This window comes from Cherax quadricarinatus, chromosome 7, assembly GCF_038502225.1.
Source record: "Cherax quadricarinatus isolate ZL_2023a chromosome 7, ASM3850222v1, whole genome shotgun sequence".
Taxonomy (NCBI): domain Eukaryota; kingdom Metazoa; phylum Arthropoda; class Malacostraca; order Decapoda; family Parastacidae; genus Cherax; species Cherax quadricarinatus.
Genome location: NC_091298.1, coordinates 58,616,926 through 58,642,201, shown reverse-complemented (window position 1 = coordinate 58,642,201; position 25,276 = coordinate 58,616,926). Strand labels below are relative to the sequence as shown.

General features: G+C 37.7%; 2 protein-coding genes across 3 annotated transcripts in view; one reads left to right on the top strand and one right to left on the bottom strand.

Annotated features, from left to right (window-relative positions):
• Window positions 1–23,596, top strand: LOC128686880 (transmembrane protein 127). Of its 2 annotated transcripts, XM_053774084.2 has the most exons (6): window positions 1–91; window positions 2,156–2,371; window positions 3,006–3,201; window positions 3,800–3,970; window positions 11,430–11,582; window positions 15,620–23,596. In XM_053774084.2, the coding sequence occupies exons 2-6, from the start codon at window positions 2,279–2,281 to the stop codon at window positions 15,841–15,843; spliced, it is 837 nt and encodes a 278-aa protein (XP_053630059.1). In that variant the 5' UTR covers window positions 1–91; window positions 2,156–2,278; the 3' UTR covers window positions 15,844–23,596. The 2 variants fall into 2 exon arrangements, with proteins under 2 accessions (XP_053630059.1, XP_053630060.1); XM_053774085.2 differs by lacking the exon at window positions 11,430–11,582.
• The window catches only part of LOC128686879 (zinc finger CCCH domain-containing protein 15 homolog), a 30,789-nt gene continuing 28,036 nt past the window's right edge, over window positions 22,524–25,276 (bottom strand). The window contains exon 9 of the mRNA XM_053774083.2: window positions 22,524–24,395. Coding sequence (XP_053630058.1) covers window positions 24,232–24,395 — 164 coding nt within the window. The 3' untranslated portion in view covers window positions 22,524–24,231. The remainder of the gene's footprint in view (window positions 24,396–25,276) is intronic.

The following is a 25,276-nucleotide window of genomic DNA, read 5'->3' as shown; positions in this document are numbered from 1 at the left end:
GGGATAGTGAGCCAAAGTTCTTCTCTGGGAGAGTTTTTGTTTACATTATCACTTGCTATATTTTCCTAGAAGCAGAAGACGGCTGATCAAGGTGACTTTTTGGGTCAACTTTTTTTCACCTCAATTTGGGACTCTGTATCAGCAGACGTGATAGTGAACTCTAGGAGTGTATTGGGATCGTTTATAATGCATAATAGTGAAGCCAAAGGTGGAATTTGTAGTGCGTTGTGAATAGGAAAGATTTTTTTAATTAGAAAAAATTATGGGTTTTTGATGTTAATGAATTTTTTTCGTTGTTTAGGAGTTTAATTTGAAGCATTCCCCTATTAACTGAATTCTGAACATGAATTTTTACGTAGGAGTTAGTTAATAGGTTTTATTTGCAGATGACGCTACTTATGTCTTCTCTCGCCCAAACCCAACTATACTAACAGATAATCTAAATTACGAACTACTAAAAATATCTATTTGGATGGCTACCAACAAACTTAATCTCAATATAGACATAACCTACTTCATGCTTTTTGGAAACAGAGCTTCAAATATACAGCTAAACATATTGATAAATGGTTTACCTATTTCGAGACAGGCAGAGGACAAATTTCTAGGTCTCCACCTTGACTCCAGTCTCAAATTCCAGACCCACATACAGCAAATATCCAAGAAAATGTCCAAAACAGTAGGCATCCTTTCAGAGATGCGGTACTGTGTACCCCAAACTGCTCCTCTTGCTCTTTACCACTCTCTCATTTACCCTTACCTCACCTGTGGTATTTATACATGGGGCTCAACCACAACAAATCACCTTAAACCTTTAATAACCCAACAAAAAGCTACAGTGTGATTGATTACCAACTCCTGCACACTCCACCGCTTTTTATTATTGTTATTATCCTGTGAGAAGACACTTTAACCTAAGGATAAATTTGATGTACAACTTATAGATGTACAACTTAAACTGTGATCAATTTCTTTAGTATTAAGTAGTCTGTAAGCCATTAAATTAAGTCTCTCCATAATGCCTAAACATGAGAGTGGCTCTCTTTGCACTGCAACTCATTATTGTAAGTTCATAATCTCAATGTAATCTTGTGAGGAAATAAAATTTGATTTATTGATTGATCAACAAAATCTTATACCTAGGAGTGAGCACAGTAAGATGAGATTTGTTCGAATTTTTAACCCGGAGGGTTAGCTACCCAGGATAACCCAAGAAAGTCCGTGCGTCGTTGAGGACTGTCTGTCTTATTTCCATTGGGGTTCCCCAGGATGTAACACACACCAGTTGACTATCACCCGGGTACCTACTTAATTGCTAGGTGAACAGGGACAACAGGTGTAAGGAAACATGCCCGACGTTTCCACCCTTTCTGGAGATTAAACCACTGACACTGTGTGAAAGACGAGAACATTGCCAACTGAGCCACAGGACACCACAGTACAGCACAATACTAGCACTTCTGACTCTGGGTTGAACCCAGACCGAGGTGGTCTGTGTATGGCTAAATCTCCTCACCTGCTTCCCTTGATAACTACCAGAAGCAGTAAATAGATACCTAGAAGCTAATCGACGTGTGGGTTTCAGTGTCGGTGACATCTTAAAATACTGTATAACCAAGAGAGTTATCTAACAGTGTAATATAGGTTTTAGATTAGACTAGATTTGGTTAGTGCTTACTGATAGTTTAACCAAATTTATAAATGAGAAAACTCTTCGTTAGTAGAAAAAATTATAAACTCTCCCCATTGATTGATTACCTAGTATGGGTAAGGCCTCAAAAAACAGCATTCCATAAAAAAATATCTGAAAACTTAGTCAGTAAAGCTTATTTACCTCTAAGATCAAATTTAATACTACTTCAAAGATTAAAACTTACATGGGGCTGCTGTTATTGAGCTGAGAAAAGCAGTAAATTTATATGATGTACTGAATAGGTTTTAACCATACAGTATATTATTATTCCCAACGTAAGTTTGGTACTGTATTTACATGAAGTAAAATAAAATGATTTGATTTTATGTGATCCATATACAGTAATAACTAATGTTTCTAATATTGATAGAGTGAGTGATGCATGTTCAGAGCTATGCAAGTACAGCATACTGTTGTAAGTAAGAAATGAAGATTTTCATTTTCATTCTCATTTTTATATAGATTACTGAGATACTACTGCTTCTGTGAATCACTCCATGAGACGCCATGCACCAAAACACTATGTGAGATCTACCCAGCTTTTGTCACTTGTCACTGGGGTCTCTACATTAGCATAGTTGCACCATGCCAGCCCACCCGGTCTATGCTGTTGGGGGTCTGTATCCCAGGCGCCGTCAACAGGTCTTCAAAGACAATGGCAAAAACCTCATTTCAGGGGTAAGTTTCCTTTGGGATTACTTATGCAGACACATTGTTTGTTATTTTAACCCTAAATTTTTTTGTTAAAATGTTGAACTTAATACATGTATATATGTATTGCTTTGTATTTTTATTTGGTTACAGATTTCACTGTACCATAAAGACTGACTTAGTTTATCCTAAATTATGTATATAATACTGTATTATAAATTAGAATTGGTTGTTGCAATTTGATTTTATATTTGTCTAATTACTGTAGTATTTTGCTAAAGCATATTTAAAGAAAATATATTTTAAATACAGTACATATACTGTGCAAGCAGTAATAAACTTTAAAAAAAAAGAAAAGACAAATAAAGCATTACTGTATTCATTTAACATTTAAAGTTCATAATTTGGCTATAAATACTGGGTACACATAGTTTTTCATTTGTTTATGTATTAAAACTGAATTTGACCAGTGTTAAAGATTTTGAGGAACTGGGAGAAGGAAGGGGGGCAAAACTTGTTCGGCAAGACAGTCATATATAAAGTCAAAGATTTTATCTATTAAGAAATTGACAGTAATTTTCAACTTATAATTACCTATATGGTGCCCAGTCATTAGTTTTTATTTATCATTTAATTTTTACATTGTAATTATATGTTACAGGTAGTGAGCATTGTAGTGATAGTGGTTGTGTGCGCTTGTATGAGTCAGCCACAATGGTTCTGGCTTGATGGTGGGGGTTGTACCACCCATACCATTGGTCTCTATCTCTTCTTCCATCCAGGACACTTTCAGCCGGTCGAGGGGAAGGATGTTGGCTCATCCATGTCACATGTCATCTATTACACAAATGGTGAAGGTAGGCTCTTGTGAGGCTGTTGATAAAAATAGTTTGTTTGATTCATTGCTCTAATAATAGAGCTACTAATACTCTATGCAGGAGGGCCCCAGTCTGCAAACATTAAGTTACACATGCACATCTACACTTTAAATGATCACTTTTTAGGAACCAATTAAAGTTCTTCATCTGATTGTAAGTCGAAACACTAGAAATGCACTTGTTAGTAAATGAACAACTTGCAACACCAAGAATGTATGTGACTCATTTGTACACTGAATTGCCAGAATGTAACTCATTTGTCAGGTGAAACACCAGGAATGTAACTCATTTGTAAATTGAAACAGTAGGAATGTAACTCGTTTGTAATATAAATACCTCCTGTATTTAAAAACATTGTTATCTCTGCTATGATCAAAGAAAAATCATATGTTACATGTTACAGAGTATAGCTAAAATTAGTACATAGTGGTAATGAACATATAATATGAAATACTTTCATATTTGCCTATTATAATACTTGTTATTGTATATGTATTCATGTAGATTCAGAATTTTCACATTAAAAACTGCAGAGGAAAAATATTTAACATAAATTTATGCATTATTTCCTCACCAGAGTTGAAGTTTTGTGTGACACCAGAAATTGTGGCACTGATGCGAATTGTCATTGGATTGATCTTTATGATGATTTGCTCTTCATTAGTGCAGATGTTGCTGGATATAAGTGGCCCCTCGGGTAGTATCATGAAATGTTTCAGAAAAAATGCTGTAGCGGGTATATTTTCTGGTAAGTTTTGTTACAGATTAAGAGTGAAATTAAGACACATGTGCAACATCAGGGTATCTTTATTGTAGACGTTTCGCCATCCAGTGGCTTTATCAATATGTAGGCGAAACGTCTACAATAAAGATACCCAGATGTTGCACATGTGTCTTAATTTCATCTTGTCGGTATTATATACCATTCTTACACAACAGATTAAGAGTACATTTATGAACTCGTTTCTGGAAATTAACCATCTGGACCATTCCCATTATTTTTTTTTTTCTTAAGGGGTACTGTTCTTTTGCTTGATATGAAACTTATCCCTTATGATATTTCTGCTGTTCTTTATTATTCACTTGCAAGGCAGGGTGGCCCAAAAAAGAAAAACTTTCACCATCGTTCACTCCATCACTGTCTCGCCAGATGGGAAGTGCAGTGCAGGCACTGTACTTCCCATCTCCAGGACTCAAGTCCGGCCTGCCGGTTTCCCTGAATCCCTTCATAAATGTTACTTTGCTCACACTCCAACAGCACGTCAAGTATTAAAAACCATTTGTCTCCATTCACTCCTATCAAACACGCTCACGCATGCCCGCTGAAAGTCCAAGCCCCTCGCACACAAAACCTCCTTTACCCCCTCCCTCCAACCTTTCCTAGGCCAACCCCTACCCCGCCTTCCTTTCACTACAGACTGATACACTCTTGAAGTCATTCTGTTTCGCTCCATTCTCTCTACATGTCCGAACCACCTCAACAACCCTTCCTCAGCCCTGTGGACAACAGTTTTGGCAATCCCACACCTCCTCCTAACTTCCAAACTACGAATTCTCTGCATTATATTCACACCACACATTGCCCTCAGACTTGACATCTCCACTGCCTCCAGCCTCCTCCTCGCTGCAACATTCATCACCCATGCTTCACACCCATATAAGAGCGTTGGTAAAACTATACTCTCATACATCTCCTCTTTTCCTCCAAGGACAAAGTTCTTTGTCTTCACAGGCTCCTCAGTGCACCGCTCACCCTTTTCCCTTCATCAGTTCTATGATTCACCTCATCTTTCATAGACCCATCCACTGACACGTCCACTCCCAAATATCTGAATACATTCACCTCTTCCATACTCTCTTCCTCCAATCTGATATCCAATCTTTCATTGCCTAATCTTTTTGTTATCCTCATAACCTTACTCTTTCCTGTATTCACTTTTAATTTTCTTCTTTTACATACCCTACCAAATTCATCCACCAACTTCTGCAGATGTTATGGGAATGTTATTAAATTATTGTTGTAAATTTTCATCAATGTAGTTAAAAGGGTCTGCTCTGTAGGGTCAGCGGTTTTAGCAGCTGGATGAAGCAAAAATGAGACTGCCCATCCTGTAAATGATGTAGTTTGGGTGCATTTACAAACAATGTACTGTTTATATTTCATCCTACTATGTGTCACTTTTATTGACACCATGCTAACGAAAGGTTCTTGCCAGTGGATTTGGGACCACCCTCTATTATTTTTTTTTTTTTTTAATAGTCGGCCATCTCCCATCGAGGCAGGGTGACCCAAAAAGAAAGAAAATCCCCAAAAAGAAAATACTTTCATCATCATTCAACTCTTTCACCTCACTCACACATAATCACTGTTTTTGCAGAGGTACTCAGAACACAAGAGCTTAGAAGCATATACGTATAAAGATACACAACATATCCCTCCAAACCGTCAATATCCAGAACCCCTCATTTAGAGTGCAGGCATTGTCCTTCCCATTTCCAGGACTCAAGTCCGGCTATATAAAAATAACCAGCTTCCCTGAATCCCTTCACTAAATATTACCCTGCTTACACTCCAACAGATCGTCAGGTCCCAAATACCATTAGTCTCCATTCACTCCTATCGAACACGCTCACGCACGCCTGCTGGAAGTCCAAGTCCCTCGCCCACAAAACCTCCCTTGCCCCTTCCTTCCAACCTTTTCGAGGATGACCCGTACCCTGCCTTCCTTCCCCTACAGATTTAAATGCTCTCCATGTCATTCTACTTTGATCCATTCTCTCTAAATGACCAAACCACCTCAACAACCCCTCTTCAGCCTTCTGACTAATACTTTTATTAACTCCACGCCTTCTAATTTCCACACTCCGAATTTTCTGCATAATATTTACACCACACATTGCCCTTAGACAGGACATCTCTACTGCCTCCAACTGCCTCCTCGCTGCTGCATTCACAACCCAAGCTTCACACCCATATAAGTGTTGGTACTACTATACTTTTATACATTCCCTTCTTTGCCTCCATAGATAATGTTTTTTGTCTCCACATATACCTCAATGCACCACTCACCTTTTTTCCCTCATCAATTCTATGATTAACCTCATCCTTCATAAATCCATCCGCTGACACGTCAACTCCCAAGTACACTATCTGAAAACATTCACTTCTTCCATACTCCTCCTTCCCAATTTGATATCCAATTTTTTTTATCTAAATCATTTGATACCCTCATCACCTTACTCTTTTCTATGTTCACTTTCAACTTTCTACCTTTACACACACTCCCAAACTCGTCCACTAAACTTTGCAATTTTTCTTTAGAATCTCCCATAAGCACAGTATCATCAGCAAAAAGCAGCTGTGTCAATTCCCATTTTGTATTTGATTCCCCATAATTTAATCCCACCCCTCTCCTGAACATCCTAGCATTTACTTCGTTTACAACCCCATCTATAAATATATTAAACAACCATGGTGACATTACACATCCCTGTCTAAGACCTACTTTTACCGGGAAGTAGTCTCCCTCTCTTCTACACACCCTAACCTGAGCCTCACTATCCTCATAAAAACTCTTTACAGCATTTAGTAACTTACCACCTATTCCATATACTTGCAACATCTGCCACATTGCTCCCCTATCCACTCTATCATATGCCTTTTCTAAATCCATAAATGCAATAAAAACTTCCTTACCTTTATCTAAATACTGTTCACATATATGCTTCAATGTAAACACTTGATCTACACATCCCCTACCTACTCTAAAACCTCCTTGCTCATCTGCAATCCTACATTCTGTCTTACCTCTAATTCTTTCAATTATAACCCTACCATACACTTTTCCTGGTATACTCAGTAAACTTATTCCTCTATAATTTTTACAATCTCTTTTGTCCCCCTTCCCTTTATATAAAGGGACTATACATGCTCTCTGCCAATCTCTAGGTACCTTCCCCTCTTTCATACATTTATTAACCCTTTCAGGGTCCAAGGCCCAAATCTGGAGTCACGCACCAGTGTCCAAGAATTTTCAAAAAAAAAATTTGTTATTTTTTCTTATGAAATCGTAGAGAATCTTTTTGTGAAGGTAATAAAACAAAAAGTACGAAATTTGGTGGAAAATTGACGAAATTATGCTCTCGCGAATTTTGATGTGTCAGCGATATTTACGAATCGGCGATTTTGCCGACTTTGACTCCCATTTTAGGCCAATTACATTATTCCAATCAACCAAATTCTTAGCTATTTCACTAGTATTACTTCTATTCTATCGATTGAGCACAAGAAATCGCGAAGTCAACTGTTTCAACTACAAAATAAAGTGATCGGAAATTGTTAATTTGGCCAATTTAACACAAAGTTCAAAATGTTCCAAATTGAAAATGGGGTCCAGAATGAACAATGTAGGCATTCCTGGCACTAAACTAACATTTCCTCTGTTCATTAGTTATGTTTTGAGGCTTTACAAATAAATTCCATTTTTATTTTTTTATTCACATAATGAATTTTTATTCACACCAAAAAATAGAAGATTTTTCTCTTATGCAATACTGTAATAATTGTATAAATATCATCACCATATTTGTGAATGTATATTAGACCCACCAGCTGACGTGTATTAGACGTGTGAGGTCGTTTGTTTACTCTTGAATATCGGCAAAAATTTAACATTTCCGCTACTTTAAGCTCAGTTTCAAGCCATTTCCAATGCTAAAACCAATCAAAATCATCTCTATTTCTGTAATATGTCTTCCATTCTATCAAATGAGACCAAGAAATCGCAAATACACCTATAAAAAACATACGAAAAAACACTGCAAAGTTGCTGTTTTAATCGAAAAATCACGATTTCATTTTTTTTCTCTCATTATACACATTATACACAGGTAGATGGGATACAAGGAGAATAGAAGCATCAGGGAAGAGAGAGGTGAAGGTTTATAAACTAAAAGAGGAGGCAGTTAGGGTAAGATATAAACAGCTATTGGAGGATAGATGGGCTAATGAGAGCATAGGCAATGGGGTCGAAGAGGTATGGGGTAGGTTTAAAAAATGTAGTGTTAGAGTGTTCAGCAGAAGTTTGTGGTTACAGGAAAGTGGGTGCAGGAGGGAAGAGGAGCGATTGGTGGAATGATGATGTAAAGAGAGTAGTAAGGGAGAAAAAGTTAGCATATGAGAAGTTTTTACAAAGTAGAAGTGATGCAAGGAGGGAAGAGTATATGGAGAAAAAGAGAGAGGTTAAGAGAGTGGTGAAGCAATGTAAAAAGAGAGCAAATGAGAGAGTGGGTGAGATGTTATCAACAAATTTTGTTGAAAATAAGAAAAAGTTTTGGAGTGAGATTAACAAGTTAAGAAAGCCTAGAGAACAAATTGATTTGTCAGTTAAAAATAGGAGAGGAGAGTTATTAAATGGAGAGTTAGAGGTATTGGGAAGATGGAAGGAATATTTTGAGGAATTGTTAAATGTTGATGAAGATAGGGAAGCTGTGATTTCGTGTATAGGGCAAGGAGGAATAACATCTTGTAGGAGTGAGGAAGAGCCAGTTGTGAGTGTGGGGGAAGTTCGTGAGGCAGTAGGTAAAATGAAAGGGGGTAAGGCAGCCGGGATTGATGGGATAAAGATAGAAATGTTAAAAGCAGGTGGGGATATAGTTTTGGAGTGGTTGGTGCAATTATTTAATAAATGTATGGAAGAGGGTAAGGTACCTAGGGATTGGCAGAGAGCATGCATAGTTCCTTTGTATAAAGGCAAAGGGGATAAAAGAGAGTGCAAAAATTATAGGGGGATAAGTCTGTTGAGTGTACCTGGTAAAGTGTATGGTAGAGTTATAATTGAAAGAATTAAGAGTAAGACGGAGAATAGGATAGCAGATGAACAAGGAGGCTTTAGGAAAGGTAGGGGGTGTGTGGACCAGGTGTTTACAGTGAAACATATAAGTGAACAGTATTTAGATAAGGCTAAAGAGGTCTTTGTGGCATTTATGGATTTGGAAAAGGCGTATGACAGGGTGGATAGGGGGGCAATGTGGCAGATGTTGCAAGTGTATGGTGTAGGAGGTAGGTTACTGAAAGCAGTGAAGAGTTTTTACGAGGATAGTGAGGCTCAAGTTAGAGTATGTAGGAAAGAGGGAAATTTTTTCCCAGTAAAAGTAGGCCTTAGACAAGGATGTGTGATGTCACCGTGGTTGTTTAATATATTTATAGATGGGGTTGTAAGAGAAGTAAATGCGAGGGTCTTGGCAAGAGGCGTGGAGTTAAAAGATAAAGAATCACACACAAAGTGGGAGTTGTCACAGCTGCTCTTTGCTGATGACACTGTGCTCTTGGGAGATTCTGAAGAGAAGTTGCAGAGATTGGTGGATGAATTTGGTAGGGTGTGCAAAAGAAGAAAATTAAAGGTGAATACAGGAAAGAGTAAGGTTATGAGGATAACAAAAAGATTAGGTGATGAAAGATTGAATATCAGATTGGAGGGAGAGAGTATGGAGGAGGTGAACGTATTCAGATATTTGGGAGTGGACGTGTCAGCGGATGGGTCTATGAAAGATGAGGTGAATCATAGAATTGATGAGGGAAAAAGAGTGAGTGGTGCACTTAGGAGTCTGTGGAGACAAAGAACTTTGTCCTTGGAGGCAAAGAGGGGAATGTATGAGAGTATAGTTTTACCAACGCTCTTATATGGGTGTGAAGCGTGGGTGATGAATGTTGCAGCGAGGAGAAGGCTGGAGGCAGTGGAGATGTCATGTCTGAGGGCAATGTGTGGTGTGAATATAATGCAGAGAATTCGTAGTTTGGAAGTTAGGAGGAGGTGCGGGATTACCAAAACTGTTGTCCAGAGGGCTGAGGAAGGGTTGTTGAGGTGGTTCGGACATGTAGAGAGAATGGAGCGAAACAGAATGACTTCAAGAGTGTATCAGTCTGTAGTGGAAGGAAGGCGGGGTAGGGGTCGGCCTAGGAAGGGTTGGAGGGAGGGGGTAAAGGAGGTTTTGTGTGCGAGGGGCTTGGACTTCCAGCAGGCATGCGTGAGCGTGTTTGATAGGAGTGAATGGAGACAAATGGTTTTTAATACTTGACGTGCTGTTGGAGTGTGAGCAAAGTAACATTTATGAAGGGATTCAGGGAAACCGGCAGGCCGGACTTGAGTTCTGGAGATGGGAAGTACAGTGCCTGCACTCTGAAGGAGGGGTGTTAATGTTGCAGTTTTAAAAACTGTAGTGTAAAGCACCCTTCTGGCAAGACAGTGATGGAGTGAATGATGGTGAAAGTTTTTCTTTTTCGGGCCACCCTGCCTTGGTGGGAATCGGCCGGTGTGATAATAAAAAAAAAAATATACACAGTGTGCTGCAGGATCTGTTTTATGTGGTGCACACATACCACATAGATGTATTCTCTCATATCTAGGCCCAAATGTACCACTCACAGTTTATCAGAGTGAGCTGAGCTCATGGCGTAGATCTACGGTTTGGACCCTGAACGTAAAGCCGTAGATCTACGGGACGGACCCTGAAAGGGTTAAACAAAAATACCAACCACTCCAACACTATATCCCCCCCATTTCTTTGTATCAAACCCAATTTCTTTACATTTTCCAGGCACTGCATGACCCTTTTTGGTTTAGCACTTTCCTATGACTATAGTATTGTAATAAGTTTCAGTCAAGTAATAAATATATCGTGGAGTGATACACAAATAACCCGCACATAGAAGAGAGGAGCTTATGACGACATTTCAGTCCGACTTGGACCATTTACAAAATGTGACTTTGTAAATGGTCCAAATCGGACCGAAACGTCGTTGTAAGCTCCTCTCTTCTATGTGCGGGTTATTTGTGTATCGTTCCAGTCACGGTATTGTGCCTTTTTTTTCTTTTTTTTTTTTTTTTTTCATGGAGTGGTAATATGTTGTGTATAATTTTTATTACATGGTTTGGGATATAGATAGTAGGTATAATGATACCTACTGCAGGTTAAGCCTCTGGCTTGATAAAGCTCAGCCCAGCATGAAATGTCAGCTAATATAAAGGCTTGCCCTGCATTACATGTCTGTGTTGAAGATTGGCATAGCCGACTTTGAGAAAAAAGGAGACCTTTATTTGTACATTTCAACTACATGAGGCTTTATTAAGTACTTGATGAAGGTGAAACTTTACGTGTCTCTACTCGCTTGTTGCCCCAGTTATATAATTGTTGGCACTTTATTACAGTGTTGGTTTGTGTTGTGTGTGTTGGAATGTGCTACTACATCACTACCTTGATTGAGACTCAGCAGGAAGCCACTAAGCCTGTCATTGGTCCCTTGGCTGTGGCTCGTGTACAGGTCAAGCTGGATGTTGGTTTTTATCTTCTTATATTTGCAGGTATAGCATGCATGATATATTTTGGCCCTTTTTTTGGAAATTCCTGATTTACAGATTTAACATTATTAGTGGACTGATCTGCAACACAGTGAAGTACTATTTATGTATTCCAGTACTGAACCTGTGCATCAGTAGATATGTTCAGATGGAGTATGTTGAAAATGTGAATACTGTATGCACTAGACTTGTGACCTGATTTCACTGAGAGTAGGGTGTTTAAAAATGAGAATGCCTTCAGGACAAAGTATCTTGATCTTAGGAATTGGAGCTATTCTCCTCTTCCTTAAATCTAACTTCATTATCTTCCATTCCATAGGCATTTTATGTCCTTAATGGGTTTAGAGCTTAACCCTTTCGTGGCCATCATGTAGAACTTGTCATTGAGGCCAGGGTACCTCACCGTAGTTTTGCATCATGAGTTCAGCCTACTTGAATAAGCTTTGAGTGGTAAATTTTGGCCTAGATATGAAAGAATGGGTCTGTATGGTAAGTGTGCACAACATACAAAAAATCCTACCCTACACAGTGTGTGATGGGAAAAGCAAAACTCAGATTGTGTGTGTGATTTCAAATAGTGACTTTGAGGTGTTTTCTTGGGTAGTTTTTATGGTTTTATTGGCTGTTTCTTGGTATGATTTGATACATTGGAAAACATGCTTCTGAAACAGAGATGATTTTGGTTGGTTTCTTGTCCACAAGTAGCTTGAAGTTGAGCTCAAAGTAGTGGAAATGTTCAATTTTTTCCAGTTTTTCCAAGGACAGGTAAAGCACCCCCACACCCCCAATCTGTTTTATTGGTTTTTCATAGGTCCAATTTGATTATTGGAACATCATAAATAAGTAAATCTATTTTTGTGTGATTATAAATTAAAAATGGAAGGCAAGTGTAATATAGGAGAGGTTTGAGGATGTGATTAATGAACAGAGGAAATGTTTTAGTGCCAGGAATGTCTACATTGTTTATTTTGAACTCTATTTTTAAATTGGTATTTTTTAATTTTGTGTAAAAATTAGCTAAATTACTGACATCTGTGCACTTTTTAAAGCAGTTGAGTGGGCAATTTCTTGTGCTCATTCAATAAATTGGAAGGCATACTAGTGAAATAGCTAAGAATATGGTCAACTGGAACAGTGGAATTGGCATAAAATAGGACTCAAGGTTAGCAAAACTGCCGATGCATAAATTGCTCTAAGAACTCTTACTTTGTATTTTGTCAAAGTACAGTATGTGATACTGTGCCCTACTTTGTCCATAGTCTTAAATATCTTATTTGCATGTCAGTTTACTTTCCCTTAAATACATTTTGCTCTTTATTCTTTATTCTCTTTGAAGTTTTCTCTACTTCTATAGCTTAGCTCACAATGAGGCAGATATGGGGGTTGTAGTTGTAGCATCATCCTTACTGGTAAATCCATGACAAGTGCAGCAAGGTTATGCCTCCAGGCTTGAGATGTGATTAATAAAACTTTCAGTGCCCATTTTTTTTTGTTTGGCAATAACCTTAATCCTCGAAAAAATTACACGATTTATGTAAATTGACAAGGTGGTGTTCCTGCCTTCCATGGAAGTGCCTTGATGCTGGAGAGAGGCTCTTGTTCTATGAAGATGCTTTGATGCTGGAGAGGGGCTGTTGTTCCATGGACTATGACTTCCCCTGGACTGAAACTCTACATTGCCCAGATGCTATATGACCCCAACAGTCTAGAGCTTCCCTGTTAGTATAAAAGTAAAACTACAAATGCTCAATGGGCAGTGATACAATCTAGGTCAGGATAGTTAATGATGTATTGAAGGTAGTGAACACCTCTCTCAAGTTTCCTGATTAGACCATGGCTACCAATGCACTTAGTACTTGATCTCTCAAATCCGAACTTCAGAGTTGGTTCACTTAAGTAAACCTGTTCATAATGTGCATGCATTCAGCAATCTAACTTAAGCTCTCTCAGTATACAAAATGGTCATCATACTGTATTAAATTACTGTCTTGATCATTTTTTTTTTTTTAAATGGAGAGTATGAAGGTGTATATTCAGTATTTTTGCTTTTTAAATATTTGTTACCACTTTACGATGATCTTAATTAAATTTCCCTTAGAAAATTTGCTTTACTTTGGGTGAGATCATTCCAAAGCTTACAGATGTATTAATATCTAGTTGACCATCGAAACACTGTGGACTGATTATTTACATTATACTTTCTTTTATTGTTTGACTTCAGAATCTGGAGATAGAAGATTTATATATCTTTGTTTTTCATATATTGCAACTGCCTTAAACCATTACATTATCTGTCGTATAGTAGTGTTGACTTGAAATATATGCTTATTTTTTTTTTGCTGGCTCAGTAAGTATTCCAGCACCATATTGTGTACCAAAGTATGTGGATTAAATTAGATTAGATTTATTATTTTGACAAATTACATGGTTGTACAGAGAAATATAATAGTTGGGTGTACATGCCACAAGCCCCTCTGTATGCTGAGCATTTCGGGCAAACTTGAAGATTAACTTAAGAATAGTAAGGCAATAATACATAGTTCATATGGTTATTAGATGAGTTAGTGAGTACAGGAGAATTTAATGTTATATCAGGTGATGTTACATGGTTTTGATAAGTTTAGTACAAACTTTTTACACTATTGAATTAGTTAATAAAGATTACAGTGTTACAATGTAACAATTTAAAACAATTTACAGTGTGATGTATTACAGTTTAGTACTGCTTAAAACAATGAAATTTGGTATTACAATGGAACAATTTACATTATGTTGTACTGTATTAGTCTACTACTATTTAAAACAGCGAAAAGAACAGACGTACTAATTTCAAAGTAGTAAGTGGCTGAGCAATCATCAGCACAATATGAGTAGCTTTTGAGAAACTGGTAGTGGTTAGGTATGGTTTGTCTGGTTAATTTTGGGTGATGAGGTGATTTCTTATTTGGTCCTTAAGCTGATTTGCAGACAGGGGTCCTTTAGTTTGTTCTGGTAATGAATTCCAGATCTTTGGGCCTTTTACATACATAGCATTTTTGCATAGGGAGAGATGAACACGGGGAACATCGAAGAGTGATCTGTGTCTCGTATTATGGTTGTGTGTTCTGTTATAGTTATCAAGGAGGAGTTTGAGAGGAGGGTTTACATTATAGTGTTCTGTGTATGTAGTAGGCACAGTAATAAGTGTGGATGTTTTGTATATTTAGTAAGTTAAGACTCTTGAAAAGTGGTGGAGTGTGTTGTCTAATGCAGGAGTTAGTAATCAATCGCACTGCAGCTTTTTGCTGGGTTATTAAAGGCTTAAGGTGATTTGCTGTGGTTGATTCCCATGCACAAATACCATAGGTGAGGTAAGGGTAAGTGAGAGAGTGGTACAAAGCTAGAAGAGCTGATTGGGGTACATAATACCGTATCCTTGAAAGGATGCTTATTGTTTTGGAGACTTTTTTGGAAATTTGCTGTATGTGTGTTTGAAATTTGAGACTGCAGTCAAGGTGGAGACCTAGAAATTTGCCCTCTACCTGTCTCGAGATAGGTGAACCATTTATCAATATGTTTAACTGTACATTTGAAGCTCTTGTTTCCAAAAAGCATGAAGTAGGTTTTGTCAGTACTGAGAGTAAGTTTGTTGGTAATCATCCAAGTAAATATTTTTAGCAGTTCAGCATTTACTGTGTCTGTTAGTATGTTTTATTTTTTTTAACAAGTCGGCCGTCTCCCACCGAAGCAGGGTGACCCAAAAAGAAAGAAAATCCCCAAAAAGAAAATACTGTCATCATCATTCAACACTTTCATCTTACTCACACATAATCACTGTTTTTGCAGAGGTGCTCGGAATACAACAGTTAGTATGTGTGTGAATATAATTCATTAAAACCTGCATCATATCCAATTGTTGGAATGCTTTATTATAATTTGGATTAAACTGAAAAAATTCAAATGATTTCAGTTGGTGTTCAGTATATACTGAGAAGGCTATTATTTTATGAGAAGAAAAAAGATATTGAGCAGTTCTAATTATTTTGCTTTATATCTTTTAGGTGGTATGTCAGTTTTAGCTGTGGGTTGTAGTTGGCTTCGACCAGTGCACCTGTTCCAGGAGACAGATTCTGCTCCTCTGATGGAGGACTGGGGTGGCCTTGAAGGATTAGAAACCTTTTCAGTCCCACCTGGAAGTTCATTGGCTTCTCACATCCCATACTTAAGTGATCTGGAGCCTCCGCCACCAGTGGAAGGGCATCCACCCCCTCCATATACTCCATAACTGGCGTAGTGTGTACAGTATCCTATACTGAACAATTTGTTTATACTTTATTTATATTACTGAGGTATATTATAATATAGCAACATTTATTTGTCTAAGTGGAACTACTATATGATGCAGATAATGGTAATACAAAATACTAAAGTGGGTCTGAATGACATACTGCTGACAGTATTGAAGAAAAGACACATTGCATAACAAACTTGGAGTGGAACTGTTTTGCTCTGTGTAGAGCTTTAACAAGTATCGTCCTGGTAAAGATCTAATGTAGTGTTCTAGTAAGAGCTTTTTCTGCAACTTGTAATTTTTTCAACAAACACTGATTGATACTATCTTTTCAATAAGTGTGTCAGGACTATAATGGTAATGGGCATGTGGATGCATACACATCATATGTTAGTATTACTTTATTTTATGCTAACAGGAATGGTAAGCTGTTCATTTTTTTGTGCAGTGGCCAGAACCATACAATAATTAGGAGCTGGCATTTATGGGTCAATATGTCATTTTTGTAGATAGTAAAAAAAGAAAAGTCTGAATATAGTATTTGAAATACAGTGGTACCTCGGGATACGAATTTATTTTGTTCAAGAAGGCTGTTCAAGTGCCAATACTGAACGAATTTGTTCCCATAAGGAATAATGTAAAGTAGATTAATCTGTTCCAGACCCCCAAAAATACATATACAAAAGCGCTTACATAAATACTTACACAATTGTTCGAGTTTTGAGCTGTTCGTATCCTGAGGTACCACTGTAGGTGCCTTTTTTACGAGAAGCCTTTGGGGATTTAGCAGTACTGTATTCTCGATAATTACATTCATGAGGAGAGTGCTACACCCATAAGGGTCATACAGTATGTTGGGAAGTGACAGTCATTCATGCTCGATTCAAGAAATTGGCACATTGGTCCAATTCCTTAGAGTAAAAGTCCCTCACCATCAGCATTAAGGAACTTCTTTTGAGGGGATTGCACTGAAATGTAAAGTAACATTGTCTCCCCAAAGAGGATCATACCCTGAACTATAGGGTTGCTAGGCCAGTATTTATACTAAGTTTATCAGTTATAACATTTTCTTTAGAACACAGAAGCTAGGTCTTATTGTTAAAATCGTAGGAAAACACTAAACCTGTAGGGTAGTAAGGAAGGTATCAGCTTAATTTGAGGAAGAGGGTGACTTCCATTACTCAGATAAAGATATTAGCACCAACATTGTCACTCCATTGAACAGAGGCTAAGTATGCCAATATGCTTGTTCCCCCACCTATTACTGGTTTTGTTATAACCCAGGAAATGGGTTTAATCCCAAGATGTTTTATTATTTTTGTGTTTAAATAGAATTCCACTTTAATCTTTTTCTTTTATGCATTAACATACATTACATATATGAAAATTTTTTTAGGAGAAAGTGTTAAAAATAATTGTTAAAATTGAGTGTTATGTTAGTCTTTGCTTCCTTTTCTCAATAGATGTCATGAATATAACAAAGGAATGCATTCTATTTATTTTATATTTGGAAGCATGTAAGACCTTATTTTTGGTAACCACGTCTTTTAAAGCAAGGATTTATAATAGAAATTAATTCCCAAATATGCTATGGCTAGGTTCCTAAATAATTGCATGTTTTCATGGTAAGGTCTAAACCCAGGGCTGTGTGACTCTTTCGAGTTTAGCACTAAAAGTAATTTGATTGTTATTAAATATATAGGGGTCCTACATAACCTGGCAACTGGGAGGTAATCAGGTTTGACGCTAAACCTAGTTCTGATTCCTTGGATGAAGAGTTGCTCACCAGCATTTTTCTGAAGGCAGAAAATACCATAATACAGTATCCTCAGATTTTCTTATGCCTCAATTGTTCTATTTCTCTGCCTCTTCAGTTCATGACCTTAGAAACCATTTTCATAAATTTGGGTTTATGGGTTAATGAGCTACATTACAATGCTCTGTAAATCTTCACAAATGTAGATGTAAAAACTTTAATAAATAAATTATATATTAATAAAAAAATTATATATTTTTTAATGTTCTGGCTGTCTCCCTTTGAGGTCCTCTTCAAGAGGGGCTCCTTGATGTGGCAAAGAGGCTCTTTGTCTAAGGAATTAAACCCTTTGGTCTGCTTCCTCAGACAGAACCTAAGTACCCCCCAATCCTCCCTTCTCTATTCCATCCCCATCCTTTCTCCCCCCTTTCCTCCTCCCTCCCTTTTCCCCATCACGTATGTAGCCTCAGGTCCTCCCATCTGGCATTACGGTTTCTAGGTAGAGGGAAGTTTGCTGGGGTTCATCTCACTCCATGGGGTCCATCAGGGGTGGTGTAGTTTGCCATGGAATCTGAATTGTCTGGAGGTGCCCTGCTCCCTTCCCGGATCTCCGAGAAGTGGGCGGGGTGTCCTACAGATGATGGGTATATCTCCAAAGGCTGCCTGTCTGTTCTGGGAGGTGACATCATTGGCTTGGCATCCCTCGTTTAAAACGAGGGATGTCAAGCCAATGATGATCCTTTTCAAATCCCTTCTCTCTAGGCTGGAATACTGCTGTACATTAACATCTCCGTTCAAAGCAGGTGAAATTGCAGATCTAGAGAGTGTACAGAGAACCTTTACTGCACGTATAAGTTCTGTCAAGCACCTTAACTACTGGGAATGCTTGGAAGCACTTGACCTGTACTCGTTGGAACGCAGGAGAGAGAGATAACATAATCTACACTTGGAAAATCCTGGAAGGAATGGTCCCAAATCTGCACACAGAAATTACTCCCTACGAAAGTAAAAGACTGGGCAGCAAAATATCTCCAGTTAAAAGTAGGGGCACCACTGATACACTGAGAGGAAACACAATAAGTGTCCGGGGCCCAAGACTGTTCAACAGCCTCCCACCAAGCATTAGGGAAATTACCAATAAACCCCTGGCTGCCTTCAAGAGAGCTGGACAGATACCTAAAGTTAGTGTCGGATCAGCCGGGCAGTGGTTCATACGTTGGACTGCGTGCGGCCAGCAGTAACAGCCTGGTTGACCAGGCCCTGATTCATGGGGAGGCCTGGCCATGGAGGCATTGATCCCCGGAATAACTTCCAGGTAGACTCCAGGTAAGGGAGGGAGGGAATATGAAGGAAGTGAATGTATTCACGTATTTGGGAGTGGACTCCTCAGCAGATGGGTCTATGAAAGATGAGGTGAATCACTGAAGTGATGAAGGGAAAGAGGTGAATTTAGCACTGAGGGGTCTGTAGAGACAAAGAATGTTATCCATGGAAACAAAGAGGGGAATGTACAAAAGTATAGTGGTATCAATGCTCTTATATGGGTGTGAAGCATGGGTGGTGAATGTTGCAACAAGAAAGCTGGAGGTAGTGGCATGTCTGAGGGCAAAGTGTGGTGTAAATATAATGCAGAGAATCTGTAACTTGAAGATCAGGTGGTGGTGTGGGGTTTCTTAAAGTATTATCCAGAGGGGTTGTTGAGGTAGTTCAGACTTTTAGAGAAGAGGGAACAAAGTAGAATGACTTGAAGGGCATATAAATCTGTAGTGGGAAGGAAGGCAGAGCAGGGGTTGTCCTAGGAAAGGAGTAAAGGTTTTGTGTGAGGGGCTTGGACTTCCTGCAAAGACGCATCAATAGTGGTGTCTCAATAACTTATTTTGAGTCAGGGGAGCTGTAAAGCTTTATTAGTGAAAATAATGTAGATGACTGAGATGACAGATTTAACATACCCCTGCTACTGAACTGCCAGACTTGACCTTAACCCTTTCAGGGTCGCCAGGCCCTCTCCGAGACTTGTTCTCAGGGTCGCCCAAATTTCAAAAAAAAAAAAAAAAAAATCTTTTCCCAATCATATTATTATTATAATCAAGGGGAAGCGCTAAACCCGATAGATTATACAGCACCTGGGGGGGGGATGTGGAAGGCATTCAGGCTTAATTTGGGGAACTGGAGCACAGATCCAATTCCCTAAATCAAGAGCCCCTCACCAACATCAAGGAACCTCCCTTGAGGGGTTCCCAATCATAATGACACCAAAAGTATGAAATTTGATGGAAAACTTAAGGAATTATGCTCTCGCGAAGTTAGCGGTCTCGACGATGTTTACGCATCGGCGATTTTGCCCACTTTGAGCTCTATTTTCGGCCAATTCCAGTGTACTAGTCGACAAAAATCATGACTATTTCGCTAGAACTCCATTTTTTCTATTGAATGAATACAAGAAACCACCCATTCGCTGATTTCAACTATCCTATAAAGTGGTCAGAATTCAGCAATTTTGCCAATTTCACACAAATTTCAAAAGATGCCAATTTCTGAATAGGGTTCAGAATAAACAAGAAAGACATTCCTGGCACTAAAATAAGCTCTCTGTTCGTTAGTCACATCCCCAGGCCCCTCTTATATTTCTTTGGCTTTCCACTTTGAATTTTTATTCTTACAAAAATAGAAGATTTAGTGTTATGCAGACTACTGCATTAGTGTAGAAATGGTATAAATAATATCAGCGCACTTGTGAAAGAATATTAGACTCACCAGTTGACGTGTATTGGACGCTTGGCATGATTTGTTTACTTTTGAACTTTGGTAAAAATCTAACATTTCTGCTACTTTGAGCTCAATTTCAAGGTACTTTTCATTGTAAAACCAGTCAAAATCATCTCAATTTCTGTAACATGTCTTCCATTCTATAAAATGAGACCAGGAAAACTAGAATACAACCATAAATACCATACAAAAATGCAGTGCAAAGTCGCTGTTTTAACCCTTTCAGGGTCCGTCCCGTAGATCTACGGCTTTATGTTCAGGGTCCAAACTGTAGATCTACGCCATGAGCTCAGCTCACTCTGATACCAGGAAAACTAGAATACAACCATAAATACCATACAAAAATGCAGTGCAAAGTCGCTGTTTTAACCCTTTCAGGGTCCATCCCGTAGATCTACGGCTTTATGTTCAGGGTCCAAACTGTAGATCTACGCCATGAGCTCAGCTCACTCTGATAAACTGTGAGTGGTAAATTTGGGCCTAGATATGAGAGAATACATCTATGTGGTATGTGTGCACCACATAAAACAAATCCTGCAGCACACTGTGTATGAGAGAAAAAAACGAGACCGTGATTTTCGATTAAAACAGCGACTTTGCAGTGTTTTTTTTATAGTTGTATTTGCAATTTCTCGGTCTCATTTGATAGAATTGAAGACATATTACAGAAATAGAGATGATTTTGATTGGTTTTAGCACTGGAAATGGCTTGAAACTGAGCTCAAATTAGTGGAAATGTTAAATTTTGCCGATGTTCAAGAGTAAACAAACGACCTCACACGTCTAATACACGCCAGCTGGTGGGTCTAATATACATTCACAAATGTGGTGATGATATTTATACATTACAATATTGCATAACAGTATATCTTCTATTTTTTAGTGTGAATAAAAATTCATTATGTGAATAAAAAATCAAAATGGAATTTATTTGTAAAGCCTCAAAACATAACTAATGAACAGAGGAAATGTTAGTTTAGTGCCAGGAATACCTACATTGTTTATTCTGGACCCTATTTTGAAATTGGAATATTTTGAACTGTGTTAAATTGGCCAAATTACCAATTTCCGATCACTTTATTTTGTAGTTGAAACAATTGACTTGGCGATTTCTTGTGCTCAATCGATAGAATAGAAGTAATACTAGTGAAATAGCTAAGAATTTGGTCGACTGTAATAATGTAATTGGCCTAAAATGGGAGTCAAAGTCGGCAAAATCGCCGTTTCGTAAATATCGCTGACACATCAAAATTTGTAAGAGCATAATTTCGTCAATTTTCCATCAAATTTCGTACTTTTTGTTTTATTACCTTCACAAAAAGATTCTCTACCATTCATAAGAAAAAATAATTTTTTTTTTTTAAATTCTTGGGCACTGGGGGCACCACTTCAGATTTTGGCCCTTTACCCTGAAAGAGTTAATTGAAAAACATGGTCAAAGTTTTTTTTTTTTTTCTCATTACGCACTGTGTGCTGCAGGATTTTTTTTATACTGCGCACACTGACAACATAGACCCATTCTTTCATATGTAGGCCTACCAGCTTTCTCTCACTAGATTTGAGGGCGCTAGAATTTAGGCGTACTAGTACGTCAAAAACCCTGGGGCGTAAGCCGTACTAGTACAGCCGAAACCCTGAAAGGGTTAATTAATTAGTTTCTTTTGAACACTGAGAACCACAAGTTGTCTCTTGGCATCATCAATTGTATTAAAAGTCACTGCTAATTGCACTTTACTTAAAATATTAATAAAGTCAAACAACATGCTTTAAATCCAGGTAAAATTTAGAGAATGTATGACGAGTGTGAGAGTAAGTACAAAGTGGCATGCGTCTAGGACAAACATCGGTGTTAGCAGACTTGGCCCGATACTTCAGAAGATAACTGGACACTGTCGCTAGATAATGTGGAATTATTATTCTTCTTACAACAAACCGGCCATATCCCATCGAGGCAAGGTGACCCAAAAGAAAAAACAAAAGTATCTCCTTTTAAATTTAGTACCATATATAAAAGGGGTTAAAATGTGGATTTATGGACTATTATTTGTTTTGTCTGATAGAGCATTTGTCTGGCCAATGTTTTTGTCTGAAATTGCAGAAATCTGTTATTTAGGGGGTTTTCTGTATTGTTTAACAAGGCTCTATGAAACTATTTTGATTAATATTGTGGGTAGCATTTATTTCTCAAACACAATAAACAACTCCACCCCATCTTTTATTTAGGCAAGTTATGTCTGGTAAAAGTTCATTTGCATATAAAGCTTATACCTGCTATAAAACACAAGTTGCTACCATAACAAAGACAGCCTTCCATATGTGTTTGAATGTACAAAGCATATGTGCAACATAACAGCATTTAACAGTTATACACATGACCTTAACATTCCCTCATTCTGAAGGTATTTCACAGCATTTATGAAATAATTGTGTAGTTATATGAGCTTGATACAAGCAAATGTTTGATAAAACCAAGGACAGGATAGTAGAAATTCTGAAATGAGAATGATTTTGAGCCAATTGTGTGCAGCAGCAATGCTGTTAACTTATCTGTATAATTATTCAAATGTCATCTTTCTTTGCTCTTGATTCAAGGCAGGAAAGTGCTGATACAATAAATTCCAGGGGCAAAAATAAAATATCTTTAGTTAAACCTCTGTTGTGATGAAAAGATTGATGTATGAAATGGAGTTTTATGAAGCTGAAACTGTACAAAGTATATAGGGATTACCTTCACATGACTGAAGAGAGAGAACTAAATACAGTACTACTGTACAAGCATATCTATTTCTCTCTCTTCAGGTAGTGAAATACCATAATCTGGACCAAGTCCAGAGATCTTCAGTATCCATATGCTATCCTCATTTCTACAGCATTGTAAATACTATAAAATTTTGCACAAAGAAACTATCCTGTTTAAAGTGTATTAACAAATAATTGTGTTCGGTAAAATGGAGACCTAACATGTTAACTGTTGTCACTGGACAAAATTTTGAAGGCTATATACATCTTCATGGCCCCTTTCCTTATTTAGTTCCCATTATTATCCAGCTAATTAGTTTGGGTTTCAATACTACTTGTTTTTAGTTTACACTGATTGGTACTGAGGTTTCTGTATAATACTGGTGCCATGGAAACAAACTTTTGCATAAATTATAAATGATGATGCGATGGCCTAAATAAACGTTTAGTATGAACAACACAAGTTAAATAAAAATTAGAAATAAATGGCAGTTTATTTAACCTTGAAATAAATATCATGATAAAGCCCCCCTAAAGCCCTCTTCATATTTTCCTGAATATATCACATTTAACCTCAACGAAGTTAATACAGTTACTGACATAATAAAGGCCAAATCTTGCTCTAAAGGATTCACCACTACAAAAGGAACACCAGACAGCAAGTTTTGTGCACAGAATCTATTGATTACAAGCTAAGTATATTAGATATTTATCAGGTCAGTTAATACTAGATTGTAGATAATAAGTATGGAGAACTCTCAGATGCTGGTGGTGTAAGAAAGTGCATGAGTATATATATGAATGGAAGAAGACAATGTCTAACCATTTTAATTAAATTTTTCAATGAATCTGTAAAACTTAACATATTTAAACATGAGCCAATAGGGAAATAGTGTTGAAAACAAGTCAATGTACAAGTTTTTAAGATTATTTATGTAGACAGATGGACTGACAGCTATGATACTGTTTAATGATACACTAATATTAGCATCCATTCCAGAGTATATCACAAAAAATTTATTTAATAAAAAAATTATATCCCATCAAGTGTTAATGGTATGCCAATTTTAGGCATAAGTTCAGCCATAATGACAAACTGTATCCTCTTACATAAGCCTCTTCTAGGAGACTGTCATATCTTCTAGTTGCTCATCTAACTCATCAAGGTCTTCATCATCCCCATCAAACAATTCCTCATCTATATCAACATCGGCTGCCTCAGTTCCCCCAACTGCACCATCCACTGCTCCTGTGTCCATTGTCGCAGCTGCCGCAGCAGTTTTAGCTAATTGAAAAGAATGCAGTTACATAAACATTAGAAAGCAGATATTGATATATTTCCCTAGGATATCCTTCAGGGTCAGGCCATCAAGAATACCTATTATATCCATGAACATCTTAGACAACATGATTAGTAAAAATGTTAAGGGCTCTTTTAAAATAAACAATCACTCATGGTGATAATTTTTTCCTGCCCCTTTTTCAGACTCAGCATTTACTGGTTACAGGAACCTGGTATGTGTATAGAGACAGAATGTAAATAAGATGTACATGGACTGATAAAGCTTTCCAAGTAAAAAGTTTGCCAATAAAAAGTTCTTATGTGTGTGTGTCTTATATACACACATACTGTATGACTGATAAAATTAGTTAGTATTAACTATTTCAACAAACCGGCTGTATCCCACCAAAGCAGGGTGGCCCAAGAAGAAAAACGAAAGTTTCTCTTTTTATTTTTTTTCAACAAGTCGGCCGTCTCCCACCGAGGCAGGGTGACCCAATAAGAAAATACTTTTATCATCATTCAACACCTTCACCTCACTCACACATAATCACTGTTTTTGCAGAGGTGCTCAGAACACAACAGTTTAGAAGCATATATGTATAAAGATACACAACATATCCCTCCAAACTGCTAATATCCCAAAACCTCTCCTTTAGAGTGCAGGCATTGTACTTCTCATTTCCAGGACTCAAGTCTGGCTATATAAAAATAACCGGTTTCCCTGAATCCCTTCACTAAATATTACCCTGCTCACACTCCAACAGATCGTCAGGTCCCAAATACCATTCGTCTTCATTCACTCCTATCGAACACGCTCATGCACGCCTGCTGGAAGTCCAAGCCCCTTGCCCACAAAACCTCCCTTACCCCTTCCTTCCAAC